At 42.6% G+C, this 24,394-nt stretch overlaps 1 protein-coding gene and 1 long non-coding RNA gene across 4 annotated transcripts in view; one reads left to right on the top strand and one right to left on the bottom strand.

Annotated features, from left to right (window-relative positions):
• The window catches only part of LOC127636399 (netrin receptor UNC5C-like), a 246,330-nt gene that overhangs the window by 122,467 nt on the left and 99,469 nt on the right, over positions 1-24,394 (bottom strand). For both annotated transcript variants that reach the window (XM_052116850.1, XM_052116851.1), the window contains exon 2: positions 2,262-2,489. In XM_052116850.1, the coding sequence (XP_051972810.1) occupies positions 2,262-2,489 (228 nt within the window). The remainder of the gene's footprint in view (positions 1-2,261; positions 2,490-24,394) is intronic.
• LOC127636457 (uncharacterized) overlaps positions 55-24,394 on the top strand; it is a 185,185-nt gene continuing 160,845 nt past the window's right edge. Inside the window, exon 1 of one of the 2 annotated variants that reach the window (XR_007969604.1) lies at positions 55-123. This is a non-coding gene — a long non-coding RNA (uncharacterized LOC127636457). Of the gene's footprint in view, positions 124-11,865; positions 11,935-24,394 lie in introns of those variants that run through there. The other variant, XR_007969603.1, reaches the window with a different exon arrangement.

Raw genomic sequence — 24,394 nt, 5'->3', positions numbered from 1 at the left:
ACCCTCGCAATCATAGTGGTGGTGGTGTAGTGGTCTGAAGCACATCACTGGTAATCAGAAGGTTGCTGGTTCGATCCCCACAGTCACCACCATTGTGTCCTTGAGTAAGACACTTAACTCCAGGTTGCTCCGGGGGGATTGTCCCTGTAATAATTGCACTGGAAGTCGCTTTTGGTAAAAGCATCTGCCAAATGCATAAATGTAAATGTATGTAAACTTTACCCCGCCCAAACAGCGCTACGACAACATGGGAACATTTTTAATTAAGCACATCTTTTAAATTCACTGCCCAGAATGCTCATAATCACAGAAGTGACCTGTTTAATTTGCATATAGTGTGGGAATTGAAGATGGGATTAATATATACGTTTGGGGAAACATTGATATGGCCAAGTGTAAATGGATAGCACTCTGATCAGTAAGTACCCATGAAGTGGCCAAGTGTAAATAGGCCCTAACATTCACGTAATACCGGCATTATTAAAAACTGTAGGGAGTGTGTGCTGTTTTGGGCTCCCCTATGATTGTGTGCGCTACATGCTCGTTCCTTCCCCGGGCGATGACAGCATATATGATCCTCACATCATATGTACACTCACCTAAAGCATTATTAGGAACACCTGTTCAATTTCTCATTAATGCAATTATCTAATCAACCAATCACATGGCAGTTGCTTCAATGCATTTAGGGGTGTGGTCCTGGTCAAGACAATCTCCTGAACTCCAAACTGAATGTCAGAATGGGAAAGAAAGGTGATTTAAGCAATTTTGAGCGTGGCATGGTTGTTGGTGCCAGACGGGCCGGTCTGAGTATTTCACAATCTGCTCAGTTACTGGGATTTTCACGCACAACCATTTCTAGGGTTTACAAAGAATGGTGTGAAAAGGGAAAAACATCCAGTATGCGGCAGTCCTGTGGGCTAAAAATGCCTTGTTGATGCTAGAGGTCAGAGGAGAATGGGCCGACTGATTCAAGCTGATAGAAGAGCAACTTTGCCTGAAATAACCACTCGTTACAACCGAGGTATGCAGCAAAGCATTTGTGAAGCCACAACACGCACAACCTTGAGGCGGATGGGCTACAACAGCAGATGACCCCACCGGGTACCACTCATCTCCACTACAAATAGAAAAAAGAGGCTACAATTTGCAAGAGCTCACCAAAATTGGACAGTTGAAGACTGGAAAAATGTTGCCTGGTCTGATGAGTCTCGATTTCTGTTGAGACATTCAGATGGTAGAGTCAGAATTTGGCGTAAACAGAATGAGAACATGGATCCATCATGCCTTGTTACCACTGTGCAGGCTGGTGGTGGTGGTGTAATGGTGTGGGGGATGTTTTCTTGGCACACTTTAGGCCCCTTAGTGCCAATTGGGCATCGTTTAAATGCCACGGCCTACCTGAGCATTGTTTCTGACCATGTCCATCCCTTTATGGCCACCATGTACCCATCCTCTGATGGCTACTTCCAGCAGGATAATGCACCATGTCACAAAGCTCGAATCATTTCAAATTGGTTTCTTGAACATGACAATGAGTTCACTGTACTAAAATGGCCCCCACAGTCACCAGATCTCAACCCAATAGAGCATCTTTGGGATGTGGGTGGAACGGAGCTTCGTGCCCTGGAGGTGCATCCCACAAATCTCCATCAACTGCAAGATGCTATCCTATCAATATGGGCCAACATTTCTAAAGAACGCTTTCAGCACCTTGTTGAATCAATGCCACGTAGAATTAAGGCAGTTCTGAAGGCGAAAGGGGGTCAAACACAGTATTAGTATGTGTTCCTAATAATCCTTTAGGTGAGTGTATATTCCCAGACAGGAAACTTGAGTAATGCATGGAGCTTCTCTATCAGCGGCTTTCTCCATTTACTATTTTTTTTAACTAAACCCAACACGTAAAATTTGTCGCTTTTTCTTCATCAAACCTTGCGTTTCAGATGCATCATTAAACTTGAGGTGCAAATGCTATTTTGGTTTGTTTACAGAGAACTCTTACACCCCTAAAGTTTATAATGTGTACAATTTATTAGATCTTTTTTTAATCTTGCAAAACAATATGTAAAGTTAGACTGAAGTTGACCTAAAAGAGGAACATATTTTAAGTTTTAGGAAACAATTATACTTCCCATTTTTAACGCCTTAAAGGAAATCATATACCCCATTTTTATGAAATGCTTTAAAATTACACTTGAATAAATCACTTTAAGTGTTTCATAATCGTGACCACCCCAAACACTCCCATCGGGACTAACCGGAGGTCTCATCGACGCGCTCCTCCACCGTGTGCTCTTTCTGGTGCACCCACTCGCTGTTGCATTTGAAGTAGATCTGCGTGGCGGGCGTGGCCTTGCAGTAGAGATTGACAGGTTTGTTCTTGACTATGTACGCTTCTTCCGGCTCCATCAGGAAGTGTGGGAGGGGCTCGGGTGGGTCGGAAGGGAAGGTCTCTGGGAGCTCGCCCAATCCCAGGTAGTCTTCATCTAGAGTTGGTGGAAACACATGAGAAAACAGAGTTAGTCTCAAAAGCAGGAGTAACATCAGAGATCTGGCGTGTTTTATAGGGAGTATGGTGCATGTGTTTGCCTGGAAGGCTGCTTGGATGTGAGCTACTGCTCGAACAGCTCAAACAAAACAGCACCAGTCGCCCATTATAGAGTGATTGTTGTCCGTAAATCAACTACAGGTCTGATGTTTGTACGCAAGACCAGAAACATTCTCTACACAAGCACGTCAACGCAGTTGAACATACTAAACATACATTTTTGGCATTACTGTGACCGTCAAAAAGGTAAATTTAACCAGATGTGTTACCATTCATGTAGCTAGCTATAAACATGTCAACATTTTAATGAACACCTTAAACAGGGGTGGACAGGGAAGAGAAATCGTCCCGGGATTTTACATAGAAACTGGCCCAAAAATATATAGACACTTCTTATATAGGTATAGTTTCAACATTATTTGTACTTCGGACCTTTCATTTGTTGAGCAAAGAAAACTAGCTTCATAACATTTGATTTCCAACCATTGCGACACATTTTCCTGGTTTGCCGACGCACTTTGGGGCGGGCTGGCCATCAGGAGATCTGAGCGGGCCGGTGGGTCGGCTGCGAAATGTGCCGAATGGTCTACGATAAGCTCAAATGAGACGGCGCGTTATGCAGAATGGACCACAAAACGGAGCCCCTATACGCAGAAAAGGATAACCCCCCCAACTCAACTTTCGGATCACCAGTTAAGCTGCGTTCACACTGAACACTGTGTGCCAGTAGCGGGCGGTGAGGTCGCTAGTGGTGTGTTTGGAGAGTCTAAACAGATTAGGATCACATGAGCTCTACCATCTTCTCTTGTATTGGCTGTCGCTCTCGAAAGTCGCTATAAAATGTTTTTGTCACGTCGATGGACACGCCCACATCCGGTTGCCAACGGTCGGATTTTTGGACTCCATTGGCATATAATGCAACAAGAGGTGCTGAACTCTTGTTGCTGATTTTAGTAATGGTCCAACCTATTCTGAGTAAACGTTAAATAATGATGCTGACACCTTTCTAATTGTATATTTTCACCTGTAATTTTGCTCCAAAAAAATAAGCAAAAAGTCCTTGAAGCAAGCGAATGTGGTTGATTTAATTCCACATACATGCGTGTTGCAGACTGTTAGCCGTCCCCTGTAATTACACCTCGCTTTCATCAGAGCGACTGCTTCACCTCGCCACAATGATGTCTTCCTCAAACACACACCTATTCTTATCTGCCACTGGTGGAGCAACAGACCTCATGGGGAAGAGTAAACAGACAGAGGAATATGAATCAGCCCTTGAGATGGAATCGGCGCTATACGCCTGTAACTCCATGTTTGTTAGCTACGCTCAAAGATCTGGCCTCTGACTCCACCGGTCTCTAACAAGAGGTGTGCAGAAAGCCATTTGCGGCACCATTCGTCACCTCTGAACACGTTTTTCTATTCTTAACACCCGACTGCAAGACATCAATAATTTAAAGGGAACGAGAATGAATCTGGAGAAAGACACGAGAGAAAGTGTTCAAAACAGCACACCAGAGATTCGACGCCATACAGTCACTGAATCCAGTCTTGAACGAATCTTTACCAGTTTTATGGAGTTATGATGAAAATAAGGTGCATTTCAAACTGTTCTGAGACCAGTGCAGACAGACAGCACACTAGAGGTTAAGTCATGCACTAAATAGGGAGCAAGGGAGCATCCTATAGCTCTCCTATAACTGTTCTGAGACCAGTGCAGACAGACAGCACACTGGAGGTTAAGTCATGCACTAAATAGGGAGCAAGGGAGCATCCTATATCTCTCCTATAACTGTTCTGAGACCAGTGCAGACAGACAACACACTGGAGGTTAAGTCATGCACTAAATAGGGAACAAGGGAGCATCCTATAGCTCTCCTATAACTATTCTGAGACCAGTGCAGACAGACAGCACACTGGAGGTTAAGTCATGCACTAAATAGGGAGCAAGGGAGCATCCTATATCTCTCCTATAACTGTTCTGAGACCAGTGCAGACAGACAGCACACTGGAGGTTAAGTCATGCACTAAATAGGGAGCAAGGGAGCATCCAATAGCTCTCCTATAACTGTTCTGAGACCAGTGCAGACAGACAGCACACTGGAGGTTAAGTCGTGCACTAAATAGGGAGCAAGGGAGCATCCTATAGCTCTCCTATAACTGTTCTGAGACCAGTGCAGACAGACAGCACACTTGAGGTTAAGTCATGCACTAAATAGGGAGCAAGGGAGCATCCTATAGCTCTCCTATAACTGTTCTGATATCAGTGCAGACAGACAGCACACTGGAGGTTAAGTAGTGCACTAAATAGGGAGCAAGGGAGCATCCTATAACTCTCCTATAACTGTTCTGAGACCAGTGCATACAGACAGCACACTGGAGGTTAAGTAGTGCACTAAATAGGGAGCAAGGGAGCATCCTATAGCTCTCCTATAACTGTTCTGAGATCAGTGCAGACAGACAGCACACTGGAGGTTAAGTTATGCACTAAATAGGGAGCATCCTATATCTCTCTATGCAGTTAAGTGCGTTCACTAATAAAATCTGATCAAAAGTTCAGTTTCAGGCTGCAGATGATGTTTGGATCACTCAACATGTTATACATGGTTAACAGTGATTGGATGATGCTGGACGTTACTTTCAATCTGAATTAATTATGATCATTCTCAAAAACATGAATAACCAACACTCCTGGAAACAAAAAAAACATTGTGTATATTATGGGATGGAGTGACTCCAATGGGAAATTGGCTGTATTCGCCTCGGTGCCCTGGGCTCTGGAGGGGGTATATGGGGCAATATCTGAAGAGGTTTATCAACTCAACAATTAGCTCTGGACCAGAACCATGACCGTCTAAAACTGCCAGACTCACTGATCATGATCATTATCTCAGTCACACACACATGCGTCCAAACACAGTTTATGCTCACATGACTCATGTTCTTACACACACACACACACACACACATATACACACTCTCTCTCTCCCTCTCTCACACACACACACAAATGTTTACTTGCTTTCACATCTGATGCGGACAGCACACAGAATTTGAAAACAATTTCTCAAACAATCAGCACAAATCTTAATGGCGGGTTTGATGGAACTTCCGCGAGTAGAAGCATAAAGCAATTTTATCAGTGCGCCTGGAAACAGAGTCATGTTCACAAGGATCCACTTTGATACAATCAGCGCTTTTGAGGGCAAAAAAACAAGAAAAAAAATCACTAGTTTGCCAGGTTTGTGACAAAAAATATTTTACAGATATTCAGAGTTTCGTTTGAGGCAAATGGCAAAAGAGCGGAAATCCACGAGCAGAGCTGCATATTCGGTTTTGTTTACTTTGTGAAATTCTGTTCTTCTGTATACATTTTCTGCTATTTTCCCCATGTGTGCAACAGAGCGGCTCAGGTTGCTGTCCAAATAAAACAGAAGATAATTTGCCATGGGCTCCCTCGAGATTTTCCAATGGATTTTATAATTGTGTTTTTCAACTTATGAGTAAAATAAGGACTGTGGAGTCATATGGTCCAAAAGTCACATTTAAGCAGTGACGTAAGTGCGTCGGCGAGTTCACGCAAGAATTCGGAAGCAGTGCACATTTACAACAGAATAACTAATGTCACGCGAGAGTTTGGCCATTTCAAAACGTTTTCATTGACTTGTTTCTTAAATAAACCTATCGAACCACTTTACTAGACATTCATTGAACGACTCCAGTCGCATTGATTACTTTTATGCTGAATAATTGTGTTTTTTGGACTGTCAAAATGTTGCCACCCATGTACTTGCGATAGGAGTCCATGTACACGAGTCGGCAAACCTGGCATCCAATTAATGAAACGAGATTGTAGGTGTGGGTTTGAGCTACTTTGACTTATAAAAAGCACTCAAACATTTTGAGTTTGCTCATTCAGAAGAAGCATCTGCTGATGTGGATCAAGAAATGTTGCTTTGCATAAAGCTGGAAAGGGTTGCAATGTTATCTGGAAAAGTATAGAGAAACTGTCTATAAATGGAGATGATTTAGTACTATAGGTACTCTCACTAGAAGTGGCCGTTAGATATTCATCTGTCCACAGTTAGACAAACTGTCTATAAATGGAGATGATTTAGTACTATAGGTACTCTCACTAGAAGTGGCCATTAGATATTCATCTGTCCACAGTTAGACAAACTGTCTATAAATGGAGATGATTTAGTACTATAGGTACTCTCACTAGAAGTGGCCGTTAGATATTCATCTGTCCACAGTGAGACAAACTGTCTATAAATGGAGATGATTTAGTACTATAGGTACTCTCACTAGAAGTGGCCGTTAGATATTCATCTGTCCACAGTTAGACAAACTGTCTATAAATGGAGATGATTTAGTACTATAGGTACTCTCACTAGAAGTGGCCGTTAGATAGTCATCCGTCCACAGTTAGACAAACTGTCTATAAATGGAGATGATTTAGTACTATAGGTACTCTCACTAGAAGTGGCCGTTAGATATTCATCTGTCCACAGTTAGACAAACTGTCTATAAATGGAGATGATTTAGTACTATAGGTACTCTCACTAGAAGTGGCCGTTAGATATTCATCAGTCCACAGTTAGAAAAACTGTCTATAAATGGAGATGATTTAGTACTATAGGTACTCTCTCTAGAAGTGGCCGTCCAGCCAAGATGACTCAAATGGAACACCGCAGAATGCTCAATGAGGTAAAGAAGAACCCTAGAGTGACATATAAAGACTTGAAGGAATCATTGGAACTGAATAACATCTCTGTACATGAGTCTACTATACAGAAAACATTAAACGGGTATGGTGTTCATGGCAGGACATCATGAACGAAGCCACTGCTTTCCAACAAAAACATGACTGTGCTCCTGATGTTTGCCCAAGACCACCTTGACACTCCACAATGCTACAGGGAAATGTTTTGTGGATTAATTAAACTATGGTTGAACTGTCTGGGAAGAACAAACAGCACTACATATGGTGTAAAAATGGCATACCGGATCGACCAGTTATTAAAGTCAAGGGTTCACTTACTTTTTCCACAGCACTGTGAATGTGTAATTGGATGTGTTCCATAAAGACATGAAAGATTATAATTGTTGGTGTGTTGTTATCTTGAGCACAAGATCTTGTCTTGTTATCTTGTGTTTGTCTAGTCTTGTGACATTGATGAAGATGAGATCATATTTTATGACTAATTAATGCAGAAAACCAGCTGATTCCAAAGGGTTCACATACTTTTTCTGTATGAATAGACTTGCCAATTGAGAACATCCCCAAATGTCACCAAAAGGAAGGTTTTCAGATTTAGCTCACTTTAGGGAACAATTTCCACTTACTCGCCTCCTCGTCCTGCGTCTTTACACGTGACTTGAGCGTGTTACCATGGAGATGTAGCGTTTGTGGAGTCTTCACGCTATTCTCCGCGGCATCCACGCACATCTCACCACACGCCCAACCGAGAGCGAGAACCACATTATAGTGACCACGAGGAGGTTACCCCATGTGACTCTACCCTCCCTAGCAACCGGGCCAATTTGGTTGCTATGGAGACCTGACTGGAGTCACTCGGCACGCCCTGAATTCAAACTCACGACTCCAGGTGTGATAGTCAACATCAAGCTAGCCAGGCTCCCCAATATTGCGCGTTTATTTATATTTTTCATCTTATGGCATCTTGGTTTTTTCAGCGTGCTGTGGCATGAGCATTGCATTTCTTTAAGACGACACAACATGAGCTGCATAGTTAAATGTTTAAAAAGCATTTTAAGAGCCATGCGGTCCATTTCCAATCCGTCAACTAGTCAAACAGTTGTTCTGACAGTCCTGTAATTTTGAACATCTCTATCAAACACAGTGGGCATCACACCTGAGTGTCTGGCAGCCCGTGTTTATTGGGTTTGGGGGTCTTGTGAGGTTCAGTGGGCAGTCGACCCTGTCCGACAGAAGATTGTAGATTTGGCACAGTGCTCTGAAGGGGTAGGCGTTGGTCTCCGCCCTGCCTGCATGCCGTTACGCCGGGGGGAAAACTTCACGCCAGGCTGCCGCGCTTTGATGCTGGTGCACCGGGATGTAATTTGAGAGTGGAACTGTTATCACAGTCACAATCTCCAAAACTGAACCACACCTTCCCCTCAGAACAGCAGGACTGTTTTCTCAACAGAATTAAGAACACAGACAGACACAAGAGTTTGACCTTGAATAATAGAACCGCTAAACTGTCGTCAACAGCAGAGCGTCTCTTAATTGTCCTCAGGTTTTGTGTTAGCAGTCACACCGTTCAGACACCGCTTGACCTTTGCCACCTTTGGAAAACTAGAACAACATGCTTAAGGCAATTAGCGTTTCATCTCCTCTGGTGTAATGCTTTTTCTTGAAATCAGTCCTGAAATGCAAGCATTTGTTGTATGGTGCCATGTGCCTTTACCCCCAAATCTGCAGTTCTCTGCTTTGATTTTAATCAGTAATGTCCCAAATTGCTTCCATATGAAGAGTGAGTTTATTTCAGCCTGTGAGAAAACGCACAAGTGTTAACCATGGGATAATATTAAACCATAGTAGTTTAATAACCGAAGAGGCTTTTCTAAATATGAATTCACATGTGATTTTGGATTATGATGCTCATTTTATTGCTTGTGCATAAACAAATGAAAGTAAATCAAATTTCGAAAGAAAACAATTGGGTTTAGTCATCAAACCCTGCTGGGACAAAACAGCTTAACCCAGTCTCAGGCCACCAAGCTGGTTTGAAACGGCTGTCTCGTAAGCTCTGATATGCGAGTCGAGCGGCGCAGTGACCCGTCCGATCACAGTATAGAGCCGTTCCCTCCACTGCATACCCCATGCGTCTCCTGCAGACCGGCATCAGCTTCAGGAGCTGCGGGTGAACTTGGCGCATTTCAATTTTACAAGCTGAGAGAACAGATTTCTAAAGACATCACTACAATAATCATGATCAGTCATTCTGATGGACCGAGATGCACAATCTTCATCCGTGTCTATTCCAATCTTTCATGTTTGTTTCCATTGCTACACTAACAGACATATGCATTTTATTTGTGCATTAGTGTTTCAAATGTTTTTGCACCTAATAAAGTTTTTTTGTAAAGTTAATGTGCTTAGTGAACAAGTGTCAGTGAAGAGCATGAAATATGAGACAAAACAAAGAAAAATATAACTTTCCTCCGTAGCGACTAGTATAAGATATATAAATATCTTATACTTGCTTTAGGAGATCTTGAATGAGTATATTTTGTATAAACGAAACGAAATGAAAAATACACATATAAAATGCACTTATATTTAAGATACATTCTCAAAACCAGGATGTGCTGAGTGACTCCAGTCAGGTCTCCTTAGCAACCAAATTGGCCCGGTTGCTAGGGAGGGTAGAGTCACATGGGGTAACCTCCTCGTGGTCGCTATAATGTGGTTCTCGCTCTTGGTGGGGCATGTGGCGAGTTGTGATTGGATGCCGCGGAGAATAGCATGAAGCCTCCACACGCTCTATGTCTCCATGGTAACGCGCTCAACGAGTCACGTGATTAGATGCGCGGATTGACGGTCTCAGATGCGGAGGCGACTGAGATTCATCCTACACCACCCGGATTGAGGCGAGTCACTACGCCACCACGAGGACTTGGAGCGCATTGTGGATTTGGCCAAATTTGGGACAATTTTTTTAAATTTACATTAGCGTCATTTCTAGCACAGAATTCTATTAAACCCAATACAGAATTTGAGATGTGCTGGAACTTTGAGAGAGGAAGAGTGCCCGAAAGAGCGCGCGTGAGGGAGCGCATGCGTGAGAGCGAGCGTGCGAGAGAGGGTGCACGAGCGTGAGAGGGAGCAAGCACGAGATGGAGGGGGCCCGAGCGAGGGGGGGGCGCGAGCGAGAGGGGTGGTGCGAGAGAGAGGGTGCGCGAGCGTGAGAGGGAGCAAGCACGAGATGGAGGGGGCGCGAACGAGAGGGGCGGCGCGGGGGGGGCGGTAGGAGCGAGAGAGAAGTGCGGCGCGAGAGAGGGTGGGGCGCGAGAGAGAGAGGTGTAGTGCGAGAGAGGGGGGGGCGCGAGCGAGAGGGGCGGCGCAAGACAGAGGAGGGGGCGTGAGAGAGGGGGTGGGCCAGCGAGAGCACGAGAGAGGGGGCGCGAGAGAGAGAGAGAGACTTCATATAAACCAGGTAAAGATGGATATTAATCATTTTTTTCAAAATTCGGTAAATGACAGAAAAACCGTCTGTTAACTCGACCTCTGACCATGTGAGCCAAAGTCAAAACTTCTTCACAACAAGAGGTGCCAAAGATCTGTGAGGAACTCAAGAACCGAAATAAAGAGATTGAGGGGTTTTTATCTCACCACACAAAAGCAAAAAACTCTTTGACAGAAGCTCTGTGTGAGATAACCACCTAAAACAAGTGCGCTCCTCTTCGCCATCACCCGATAACATTCATGTAAGAACACAAACAAGGTTGCGTTCAAACGCAGCGAGACACAGCTGTGAGACCAGGCCGGCGTGGAGCTCTCTTCATCTTACACACATACGGTGTCTCTCATCGCAGTCCAAACGTCTTCAAAGGCACAGCGTACATCCTAAAAACAACTCCGGGCCCCGAGTGCACAGCCGGCAGCTCATGTGTGTCCAAACAATCCATTCTGACGTGTGCTTGTGGGGAATAAATGATGTGGGAAGTATACTCTGAGTCTCTCATTCAGGTTCACAGGAAGCCTTCAGCATCAATGTGACTTCATCACCCAAAGACTAATTGTTTTTCCAATTAAGAGCGGCTTCCCTAGAGCTGCTGGGGCTTCAGCGCGTGCCAGATTTAATCCAGATTGTCAGTGGATAAAAGCATGATTTGACGTGGTTTTGGGAGCGCATGCGGCTCCTTTGAGTTTACACTGCGGCTGAGGGCAATACCTGAACGCAGGAGAAAGACGTTGCGATAGACCTGAAGTAATTGGCAAAGACAACTGGGAGGAAGCCATGCGCTTGAGCGCATTTAAAACGGCATCACCAGCACGCTGTGAAATCAAGATTAAACTCGATGCGTTCAAGCGAGCTGCTGGATGGAAAAACGTGATTTAATGAAATGAATCCATCAAGAGCGAGCGGGAGAGCGGTTTCCCCCCAAACTTCAGCGTCAGCATTTTGGACCAGGGAAGAAAATCTCTCCATGTGCATCAGCCACGTGACAGCGGTGTTTCCTGAATTTTCAGAAGCACGACAGCAAAATAAATGATATTTTACCCGAGCTGTGTGTTTGGAGTCTGAATGGAGTGGTGGTCTAAACCACATAACTGGTAATCAGAAGGTTGCTGGTTCGATCCCCACAGTCACCACCATTGTGTCCTTGAGTAAGACACTTAACTCCAGGTTGCTCCGGGGGGATTGTCCCTGTAATAAGTGCACTGTATAATACATTGGTACTCAGAAGGTTGCTGGTTCAATCCCCACAGTCACCACCATTGTGTCCTTGAGTAAGACACTTAACTCCAGGTTGCTCCGGGGGGATTGTCCCTGTAATAAGTGCTCTGTATAATACATTGGTACTCAGAAGGTTGCTGGTTCAATCCCCACAGTCACCACCATTGTGTCCTTGAGTAAGACACTTAACTCCAGGTTGCTCCGGGGGGATTGTCCCTGTAATAAGTGCTCTGTATAATACATTGGTACTCAGAAGGTTGCTGGTTCAATCCCCACAGTCACCACCATTGTGTCCTTGAGTAAGACACTTAACTCCAGGTTGCTCCGGGGGGATTGTCCCTGTAATAAGTGCTCTGTATAATACATTGGTAATCAGAAGGTTGCTGGTTTGATCCCCACAGTCACCACCATTGTGTCCTTGAGTAAGACACTTAACTCCAGGTTGTTCCGGGGGGGATTGTCCCTGTAATAAGGGCTCTGTAAGTCGCTTTGGATAAAAGTGTCTGCCAAATGTATAAATGTAAATGTAAATGAATGGAATATAGACAAAGTGGAAAGCTGTGCAATTTTGCAACTTTGTTGCCATGACGATGTAACACCATAAACCCTGAAACGACTGTAAAAACAAAACTTTAAAGCTCAAATAACATGCACGATTTAACAAGAATTTGCACCTTCATAAAATCACAAGCCTCCCGTTTCTGCCTTTAAACCCTCCAAAAATTGGCCCATTCACTTCTATTGCACGAGTCAAAATTATGGTAATCAACATCATGCTACAAATACCGTCGATCGAGTTGAATGGCGAGGTGTTTAAATTTAGTTTGTCAAAATACCTTCTACTATTCCAGATTATTCTTCATTGATAACCATAAGTAAGCCAAACACCAAGCCTCCCGGGCACCATCAAAACACTGATGTTTATATTTTGAGCGGCCCACTTAGCTCCACCCATCCCTTTCTAGCTCAACCTATAAGGTGGAGTTTGGGGCGTGGCTACTTGTTCAGCCGGGGGAATATGTCAACTCAAGGCAGATGTGAAAAGAGGGTTTACATTGGAAAGCCAGAATTCGAATACTTGTTAAAAGATACAGAGATTGGCATAAAAACAGAGTGAACATTGGCATCACATTTACAAGTTGCAAACACACACACACACACACACACACACACACACACACTCGCTAATACACTCCTGCCTCCCCCTTTCAACAACGGTGATCTCGCCTAGGGTGCCAAAATGGCCAGAAACGGCGCTGTCGATGCTGGATCCCCCGCACACCCAGCTGGCATTCAACCAGTCCATGTTATCCCATGACCTGATTCCTGTGCCACGCTTTCTGCCCGGTGTGCATAGGTCACTGTGGTCTCGTCCATTACGACGTTAAACGTTTACCATCTTTTATTTAGAATGGCTTATTTGTTCGTAGGGAACATGCGAAAGGGCGTGAGTCTAAGGGGTGTTCACACAACTTCACATTTAACTTGCAATGAAACATTATGCAAAACAGACTGGTGCCGCTTCACAGATCCTCAACACGTGTGATAGTGCAGCCGGATGACAGAGCTGTGAAAGAGAAGCTCGATTCTATCAGTGCACGCCAGATTTATGGTACTCAGGAACAGTGCATCACCCTCAACGCCACTACTGTTCCATCAGGAGAGAGTCAAGCGTGAACGAAGATGAACGGCAGCATAGATGCTCCGTCCCGTTCGCCCTCCCTCCCTCTCTCTCTCTCTGTCACAGCATTCAAAGCAAGAATGATGTGCAATATAAGGTGTGGTAACTTCAAACGCTGAATGTCTCCCACTCAGCACTCATGACTAAAAGTGATTTCAGGATCTCACACATTTCTGACGTCCAAAATGATCCGTGATGTTTCACTGACAACACGTGACCTGTGTGTCTGACTTCATATAAACTCAATGACAAACTGTCGAACGTTACATCTTATGACATTTATGCATTTACATGTATGCATTTGGCAGACGCTTTTATCCAAAGTGACTTACAGAGCCCTTATTACAGGGACAATCCCCCCGGAGCAACCTGGAGTTAAGTGTCTTACTCAAGGACACAATGGTGGTGACTGTGGGGATCAAACCAGCAACCTTCTGAGTACCAATGTATTATACAGAGCACTTATTACAGGGACAATCCCCCCGGAGCAACCTGGAGTTAAGTGACTTGCTCAAGGACACAATGATGGTGGCTGTGGGGATCGAACCAGCAACCTTCTGATTACCAATGTATTATACAGAGCACTTATTACAGGGACAATCCCCCCCGGAGCAACCTGGAGTTAAGTGTCTTACTCAAGGACACAATGGTGGTGGCTGTGGGGATCGAACCAGCAACCTTCTGATTACCAATGTATTATACAGAGCACTTATTACAGGGACAATCCCCCCGGAGCAACCTGGAGTTAAGTGACTTACTCAAGGACACAATGGTGGTGGCTGTGGGGATCGAACCAGCAACCTTCTGATTACCAGTTATGTGCTTTAGCCCACTACGCCACCACTCCGTGAAAGTCAGAAGAAATGGAGAATCTCATTCGTAGTATTCCACGAAAGTATACCGTGACTAATCTAATCTACTGTCCAATTAAGGGAATTTTAGGCAAATTAGCACAAATATTTTGTGGTGTTGATGCATTATGCAACTCGCCATGATACATGCCCAGTGAAACAAAACATGAAAGTACCATGATGGTCCAGTGACCATAAAACATGGCAATATCGTGGCACTTTATGGTCGCATTTTGCTAACGTGCGCCTCATCAAATCTCAGTTCTACAATCAAACGTTTAACACACATGCAGCGGACACGACGCCTCATATCCAAAGTTAAGCCTCAGGAGATGGCATCATTAATGAAGGACGGGTCCGATCGATTCTGGGGTGAAACATTTCCATTATGACCCGAGCTTAACTGACCTGAGAATTACCCACTGAGAGAAATTAAACTAAATGAATTATTCAACTCAAGTTTGCTTTACGGCGACACAGGTGGGCGAGGCTTGCCAATTAGTGCCGTTCAATCCATTCGGCTCTTATCTAAACGACAATGAAAACACAGAATTGCAAAAATGAATGTGCAAAATTGATTTGGCTTGTCGCATAAGCAGGAATATTCAAGAAAGGAGCCAGAGATAAGATTACGCAACGCCTTCAATAAATGAACAAGCTGCAGATAAGTGAGCGTCCTACTGTTTTACTCTCGTTGTGCAGAGATGAACAGATGGGGAAAAAATCATTCTGAGTGTGAGTGTGTGTGTGTGTGTGTGTGTGTATATTCGGGACTGGCTGATAACAGTTAACAGTGTGTGATTACTGTGTAACATCACAGATAGACAGTCTTAACTGAAGAAAACACACAAATTCAATCGGAGCACGAGGCATCACAGGAAAACAGTTGCCATGACGTTCACTTCAGAGTCCGGACAAATCAAAAGGAATCTCAACTGTGTACCACTATAGAAGATCTGACGTAAACAGCATCCCAAGCAGAATTCAATCATCTATAACTAAATGCTTTTCCTCCATCTACTGTACATTATGTCATCTTCCATTGTGAGCATTTAAGAACAAAGTCAAACACCCCAAAAGTGTCTCCACAGCACTACACAAATATATGCACGGCGATGCATGAATTCAACACATAATTCTCTACTTCAAAGCACTATGGGAAGCCAAATCTCTCCAATGGCTGAATGCTTAGTTGATAATAAATTGAATTAACCCTTTAAGCTCTGAAGGTGTTTTTAAAGATTAGTTTCAGTGGCATACCCAAAATGAAAGGCTTATAACTCGACAAAAAACAACAACAACAAAAAAACAAGGAGGGTCAAGTGTTTGGTATCATTGTAAATAAAACTAAATAATAATACTAATAATTATTATGAGACTCTCAGCCTAATAAACTGCTGAAAAATCGTATCCGTCTAATTTTATATTATATATCTCGGGGGGTAATACAAATGGCTCCCAAAAACTGCTTTTGTTTTGTTCTCATTCATGTCAACGGTAAAATTGATCCGACAAAGCCGTGAAAAGTTGCAACATTACAAATATAATTGATCATAGTGTCCAAAAACATCTCCAAACAAATAAAAGATAATAATTGTACATAAGCACTAATTACACATGCAAACACAACAATGACTAAAGGTTTGCATAGCATGCAGACATGATTTTAGTCATGAGATTTCACAGAATGAGTTTCATTCTGTGTCATTTGAGTCATCATTGAGTCTGTGTCGTGTATTTGGCGCCATCTCCTGGTGGTCATATGTAACATTGTGCTTCATGTGGATTATCTAATGATCTATACATCTGATTATCTTGTGTGTGGACTCGATTGAAAGATAATCGCCTCCTCTAAATAACGATATGTGATGTTTTCTATTCTGTTTATATTTCGTAAAGTTATAAGTGAAAACGTGGCATATAAGCAACATCAACATAATTGTCAAAGACATATAATTAACTGTTACTCGCTATATTTTTATCTGTGAGTAAAACAAATAGTCTGGTTGTATTTTACTCTTTAAGAGCTTTCCAACAACATATGACACATGAATATTTGATCAGATTGATGTTTTTACTGACTGCAATAATATGTACATTGAGTTTCATTCTGTGTCATTTGAGTCATCATTGAGTCTGTGTCGTGTATTTGGCGCCATCTCCTGGTGGTCATATGTAACATTGTGCTTCATGTGGATTATCTAATGATCTATACATCTGATTATCTTGTGTGTGGACTCGTTTGAAAGACAATCACCTCCTCTAACTAATGATGCGTGATAGTTTATGTTTTTAGTTTTCGTGAATTTCGAGCAAAAATGCGGCATATAAGCAACACCAACATAATTATCAAAGACATAATTAGCTGTTACTCGCTATATTTTTGTCTGCGAGTAAAACAAATGAGCTGGTTGCATTTTACGCTCCGAGAGCTTTCCAACAACATATGACACATGACTATTTTAGGACTTCAATGTTTTTACTGACTGCAATATATTGCAATAAGTTTTGGTCATCATGTCTACATGCATTGTAAAGTAGAGCTTCTAAAGCTTAAAGGGTTAAATCATATCATAATACAATATTCCCAGTGTTGCTTAATTCTACACTGCAAGCACAATCATTGCAAATATATCATGAATATTCGCTACAGCGCCCTACAGGGGTATACTCCATTCTGAAGCAGTTCTTTCTACCTGCATTCTTCCAGTATCTGAAATCTCCATTCGCAGCGCAAACGACACAAGGGAAATGATATATGCGGTGCACAGAGAGAAATTAATTCCCAGGGTGTCATGGAAACAGAGTCGTACTGCAGCTACTGTAGAATTTACAAGCGCAACCGTGTCCCCAAACCTAAATATCTGAATACCGCTACAAAAACTCCAACACAAACTGTCAGTATTGCGGTGTGTTTTGGAAAAACTGCACGGCCAAAAATCACACAAAAGATGTCATTCCTCGCTCAAGCGTTTAATAGGTATATTTATTTACTTGGAAGTACTTTTGGAGGTTTCAGTCATACCTATAGCATTACTGTGCAGAAGGAACAGAAAAATGGGCTTTTGAACCACAGAAAGTGTCTCCATTCGTGCCTGTTCTTTCAGCGCCAGATGAAAAGCCATTTTGTTGGTTGATTGTAGAATGATGTTGCTACTTAGAGCACAGCTCCATCAGCCTCGAGGAGGAAAAACCCAAAGAGAGAGAGAGAGAGAGAGAGAGAGAGAGAGAGAGAGAGATGCTTCCCAGGGATGCAGTTGCAGTGATGGGTGAGCTGTCAAATGCCCCATTGTCCAAATTACCTAGCAAGCATGGTGTCACCACCAGGGACTAATTTACAGCGGCATGCCACCATCGCTCTGAGCGCGGGCGCCGGGACTCGACGGAGAGAGAGAGAGAGGTTTCCTACAGCTTCACCTGAGCACCGGAGACTTCTGCGGTCTCTCTGAATGTGACATACTGCTGATGACGGCATTTAACTGACACTTCAAACGCTACAAACAATGCAGTTAGCGCAATAAACTGTAGAATAAAAGCTGCCGTTTCTCACTTAACTCTACAAATCACCAAACATGTCAATAAATCAAATTATAGATGCTGATTTTCAATAAGCAATGTTGTAAAACACGGTAATTCAAGGCAACCGAAAGGAAATATGTAGCCCACAAAACTACTACTTTTTAATATCTCAACAATCTTCCGAGTTATCCATTAGTATGCATCAACTTGATTAACAACGATAATTTATAAACCTTCCAACAACAGACCTACCGTGTACAAGGTTGTTAAACGGTGGCATATACTTCTGTTGAAGCCATCAGTCCATGTTATTTCAATCTTTTGCTAAAGAACTACACTACCCATGATCCTGCGGGGGACCATCCACCAATCAGAGCACTGTGGCAAAAAAAGTCCGGCAAAAGAGCTCTGCAGCGGCCGGCCACTCCCATGACGAGCTGCGAATGACGCAATCAATCTCCTATATTCTCAAACCACTTATCTATTTTGTATATATATATATATATATATCTGTGTTTTTCGATAAAACAAAATAAAATATACTTTTCAATACTTACAAACAACAACAACTTTAAATCAATATATATTTGCACCTAGGGCTGGGTACTGATTCAGATTCCCAAGCTCGATTCTGATTGGTTATATTGGGTATATTTCCATTATAATGTCCCTTTTGCTTTCTATTTATATTATACAGAAGACCTTCTAACTAGGTACAACATGCAAATATTAATTTTACTTATATTTTATTCGTTTTTCATCATTGGTCACATACTATCCTTTTAAAAATGAACAAAAATCGATGTATTTAATAGAATATTATATTGCATATTTTATATTTTTGTTACATGTTTATTGTTTAATTGCATAATTTGTACTATTTACTGGCATTGAATTGGATTTGTTGAACAGGTGCTTAAAAACCGGTACTGTCTCTTTAAGAAAACTGATATTTCTATAAATTACAGATTAGTGTCAATAAATTAGCGCATGTTAACGAGAGAGACTACAATGGCTTTATCTCATCCGTGCTATGCCCGATCAGAATTTATTACATTTTTGTCATTTTTGATAAATTTCCAACGTGCTCCAAGTCCTCATGGTGGCGTAGTGACTCAATCCGGGTGGTGGAGGATGAATCTCAGTTGCCTCCACGTCTGAGACCATCAATCTGCGCATCTTATCACGTAGCTTGTTTACCCTCCCTAGCAACCGGGCCAATTTGGTTGCTTAGGAGACCCAGCTGGGGTCACTCAGCACGCCCTGGGATTCGAACTAGCTCCACTCCAGAGGTGGTAGCCAGCGTCTTTACCACTGAGCTACCCAAGCCCCATGTTTCTCCTGGTTTAATGATGTGCCAATCAAAGCTCAGTTGTCGTCGTGGCTCCTGACACACGTCACAGAGGGCAGTGATGCTCAGGAGGCACGCTCGGCACGATGCGCCAGGAACGAGTGAATCACAGGAGCGTTTCTGGTGCCCCCCGGTGACCTCACGCTGTGCTCATCAGCATCACACGAGGTAATTGGCCAGAGCAGGATGCAGTCACACCCTGACCTCAGCGACCTCAGGGTCATTATAGAGAGACCGAACAGACCAGCAACACAAAACTACAGCTCGTTATCACGGATCTGGGAGAATGGGACGCAGGCATTGGAGAAACACACTGATGGGATAAACGGGATAATACTCAGACTTCATTATTGATTATTGACTTCACTATCAGGATAATGTCCGGTCCATATTGCAAATTTGACTGGCCAAGAACTGCCCAAAAGTGTACAAGCAATGGATCAGCGTTTACACTACGAGCCCAATGTGGTCACATGTGACTTTGGTAGAAGTGGACATATCTCCAGACGTTTTGGCCCTGTTTACATCTGTGTTTAGCATCATGCCATTTCAAACAGATTGCCCAAAACACATCTTAATCCCATATATATAGGATAATGTCAGCCATGCATGCTTCTGCTAGAGAGGGAATCAAGAGTCACCCAACAGATAAGTGCTCATATTTCCAAACGAACCAACATGCTAATGCAACCATTTTTATTCAGCTCTGATCGACGAGCTGTGCCGCACAGACACGCTCAACAACCCTAGTACGCTTTAATATTCCACACCATAATACTGAGGGCAAAAGTTTAAAACCCCATCTGCAAATTAAGAGAGGGGAAATATCAGAGAACATTACTGACGTTCAATTCACACACAACATCAGTACTGTGATGAAAGTCGGCACAACACCACTGCTTATCTCCTCACACACAAAGGATCATGGGTAAAAAGTGCATGTTCGCACACACTGGCAAACCTTTCCCACAGTGCTTGATGAATATTAACTCAAGCAACACACATACACAGATTAGTACAATTACCCCGTCAGTTGCCAGAGGGTTAAACTAATCATCCACAAAGGAGTCAAGTGGGGGGCAATTTGAACACACACGTGTGAGTGTAGGGTTGAGAGAATAGAAAACCTGGTTCTGGTTCAATAAAATTGAAATCGTCTATTTGGACGATTAATCATTAGGTCTTAAATGACAATTCAGCTTGTGCCACGAGGATGTATTAAAGGGGTCCGGTCATGAGGAATCAACTTTTCCTTGATATTTTGACATAAGAGTACTCAAAACGTAATCCCTAATGCAATAAAATATGTATTGAAACCATGCTGCAAAAACGCCTCGTTCCTACTTTCGCAACTTCCCTGATTGCCTCTACAGCAACATCATCAACGCCTACTTTGTCATCGCACCCTTGGCCCCGCCCACTTCTGCTCTGTTCATAGACAGCGTGTGAGAGAGCAAGACAAACAGGCCTGGTGTGACATACTAACTATTTCTGAACACCAAAGGGGATCCATCTGGACTATTGGGAGTTATTTTTGTATATGAACATGCACTAGACGGACATCTTTGAATGTTGTCATGTATCTCACATTGCTTTTAAAAGACGCGGTGTCAAGTTACAACTCTGCTGCATCCTTGTTTTGTGCACAAACGCGTCCTGGAAGCGTTCTCATGCCCATAAGGGCTGGCCGATGTAAAAAAGATTTTTGCGGTAATTGCCTTAAACAATGCAAACCCCCTGCCGAGGATCTGTGAATATTTTGCATTATTGATTTTGCTTTAAAAATGTAATTAATTTATTGAAACACGAAAAACATTAGAAAAAAGACATTTGTTAATTCAAATTGCACGTTTAACAAAACGAAAAAAGCAAGTTATCAAAAAATCTTATTTAACCACCTCCCCAAATCCAAACATTTACCGTCTCCAACGGCTCCATTTGCATCACAGCCGCACGGAAATAAAGCAAAATAAACTCACAGCACCTCCCGAGATGATCGGAGATCATTTGCAGCATTCTCATAGACGACATTATTCTTGCAAACAGTTTTCAGACGAATGAAAACTCTTAACATGAGCTTCTCCAACATGACAGGTTTGTGCTGTACGCCTCTGAACAAACAGCGAATTGACGGCGATATTAACGCAGTCACTGGCGTGATATTAGCGCAGTCACTGGTTCGATATTAACGCAGTCACTGGCGCGATACTAGCGCCGTCACTGGCGCGATACTAGCGCCGTCACTGGCGCGATAATGCCAGTAGTTCTCTCACTGGATTAAAATGTGCAGCAATTCCCCTCATACATCCGGCATTTCAACATAAATAATGGTTTAATAATAAACTAAAACAGAAGACAAACACACACATGGCAGACTAGGGTTGGGCGATGTCCCCTAAATTGGCAGTTGACGATGCTGACAGTAAAACATCGCGATGGACGATGATATCGTCGGTGGGGGGGGAGATTATATAATTTCATATAATTTATTTTACAAACCCAACTAATGACTCGTCGGCGCTTTATCAGTAGGTTGCACGACACGTGAGGCTTTTTTTTTTTTTTTGCTTTCACTTAAGAAGAGTTGTGCACTTTTTATTTTAATATATCTCTTTACATAAATACTATTTTCCACTTAAAAACTATAATTTCGTTATTTTACTCACTGATGAGCAAAAGGTGGAGGCAGAAATGACCATGTACCTGCAGGAAATGGCCATTGATGGGGAAGAGGACCCGCTGACTTGGTGGAAAACAAACGACAAAAGGTTTCCGTTCATGGCAAGATTAGCACGGAAATATCTGTGCATATGTGCTACCAGTACTCCATCAGAGCGGGTCTTCAGCACAGCGGGTAGTGTAGTTACTCCAATCCGCAGCTTATTAAAACCAGATAAAGTGAATATGTTGGTATTTCTGGCCAGAAACATCGAAATTTAAACATGGTCTGTGGTGAAAGATAGCAGACTTCTTTACGCATTTTTCGCCATCCGTTGGGTTTATCTTAAACTGCCGCTTCAGTGTATACAAGAGCTATGTGACAATGAGCAAGATTTTCTGAGACACTACAACTACTAATAATTAATTAATAAAGGCTTGTAACAATAAAATATTTTAATCTAAATGTACAGTGTAAGACATGTAAAAAAAAGACAAGAAGCTAACAATGTCAAGATCAATATTTGTGTAGCCTGCCTGACACGGTATTTTCACAGACTAACACGTCACGTCTCTGGCATATACTACAGTATTTAAAATAGCATATATGCATTAGTTATATTCTCAATTTAATTTACAGAGCAATCCCTGCAAAGTTTTTAGGTTAACTATAGAAGAGACTACGATTAGTGAGTCACACTAGCAAGACTCGCAAAAGGGGGCGTGGCATCATGATGGTGGCTCTACATCGTGATGTTGGTCAGCCATCACGATGGACGATGATATCGTCCATCGGCACAACCCTATGGCAGACATGTCCGTAAATGATCTCTCTCTCCCACGCAATCCTCTGCAGTCGGCCTTTATCCCTCTCGGAGGCTTGATTAGCCTAATACGGGACCGGGTGTGTAGGATCACGACTCGGCCCCGCCCTCCGCCCTGATACAATCACCTTCGGCTGTTTGAGAAGTTTGAGCTGTTTCGACATGGCTCTATGAAATACTAGACTCTGATTGGACAATTGCATACGGAAGGGCGTGTACACACACACACGCACACACACACAGAAAGAGTTCTCCTGAGCTGAAGGACACAGAGAACTGTATGTGTCAAAGAACATGAGACACTCAATGTCTCTAGAGCCCAGAAAATTCTTACTGTCTGTCACAATCCAGCTCTCTCTCTCTCTCTCTCTCTCTCTCTACTACACTCATTCACTCACTCCAGCCTAATCAATGGGAGCATGAATAAACTGCTCTCATCCCACATACCTGGAAAAACACACACAGTTTCCACTGACTACTGTTCTCATATTTCAAAGTACACATTTTATTATCTCAAGAGACGTAGAGGAAAGATCCAGGTTCAATATAAGTTAAGCTCAAAAGTACTTTTGGTATAATGTTGATCACCACAAAAAAAAAAAAAAAAAAAGAGGTTACAGTGAGACACAATAGAAGTGAATGGGGGCCAAATTTTGGAGGGTTGAAAAGGCAGAAATTTGAAGTTTATAATTTATATACAGTATGTCTCACTGTGCACAGATCAATATCTAACGGTCACTTCTAGTGAGAGTACCTATAGTACTAAATCATCTCCATTTATAGACAGTTTGTCTCACTGTGGACAGATGAATATCTAACGGCCACTTCTAGAGAGAGTACCTATAGTACTAAATCATCTCCATTTATAGACAGTTTGTCTAACTGTGGACAGATGAATATCTAACGGCCACTTCTAGTGAGAGTACCTATAGTACTAAATCATCTCCATTTATAGACAGTTTGTCTAACTGTGGACAGATGAATATCTAACGGGCACTTCTAGAGAGAGTACCTATAGTACTAAATCATCTCCATTTATAGACAGTTTGTCTAACTGTGGACAGATGAATATCTAACGGCCACTTCTAGTGAGAGTACCTATAGTACTAAATCACCTCCATTTATAGACAGTTTGTCTCACTGTGGACAGATGAATATCTAATGGCCACTTCTAGTAAGAGTACCTATAGTACTAAATCACCTCCATTTATAGACAGTTTGTCTCACTGTGGACAGATGAATATCTAACGGGCACTTCTAGTGAGAGTACCTATAGTACTAAATCACCTCCATTTATAGACAGTTTGTCTCACTGTGGACAGATGACTATCTAATGGCCACTTCTAGAGAGAGTACCTATAGTACTAAATCACCTCCATTTATAGACAGTTTGTCTCACTGTGGACAGATGAATATCTAACGGGCACTTCTAGTGAGAGTACCTATAGTACTAAATCATCTCCATTTATAGACAGTTTGTCTAACTGTGGACAGATGAATATCTAACGGGCACTTCTAGAGAGAG

Source organism: Xyrauchen texanus, chromosome 44 (assembly GCF_025860055.1).
Source record: "Xyrauchen texanus isolate HMW12.3.18 chromosome 44, RBS_HiC_50CHRs, whole genome shotgun sequence".
Taxonomy (NCBI): Eukaryota; Metazoa; Chordata; class Actinopteri; order Cypriniformes; family Catostomidae; genus Xyrauchen; species Xyrauchen texanus.
This window is presented reverse-complemented; position numbering and strand designations above follow the sequence as displayed.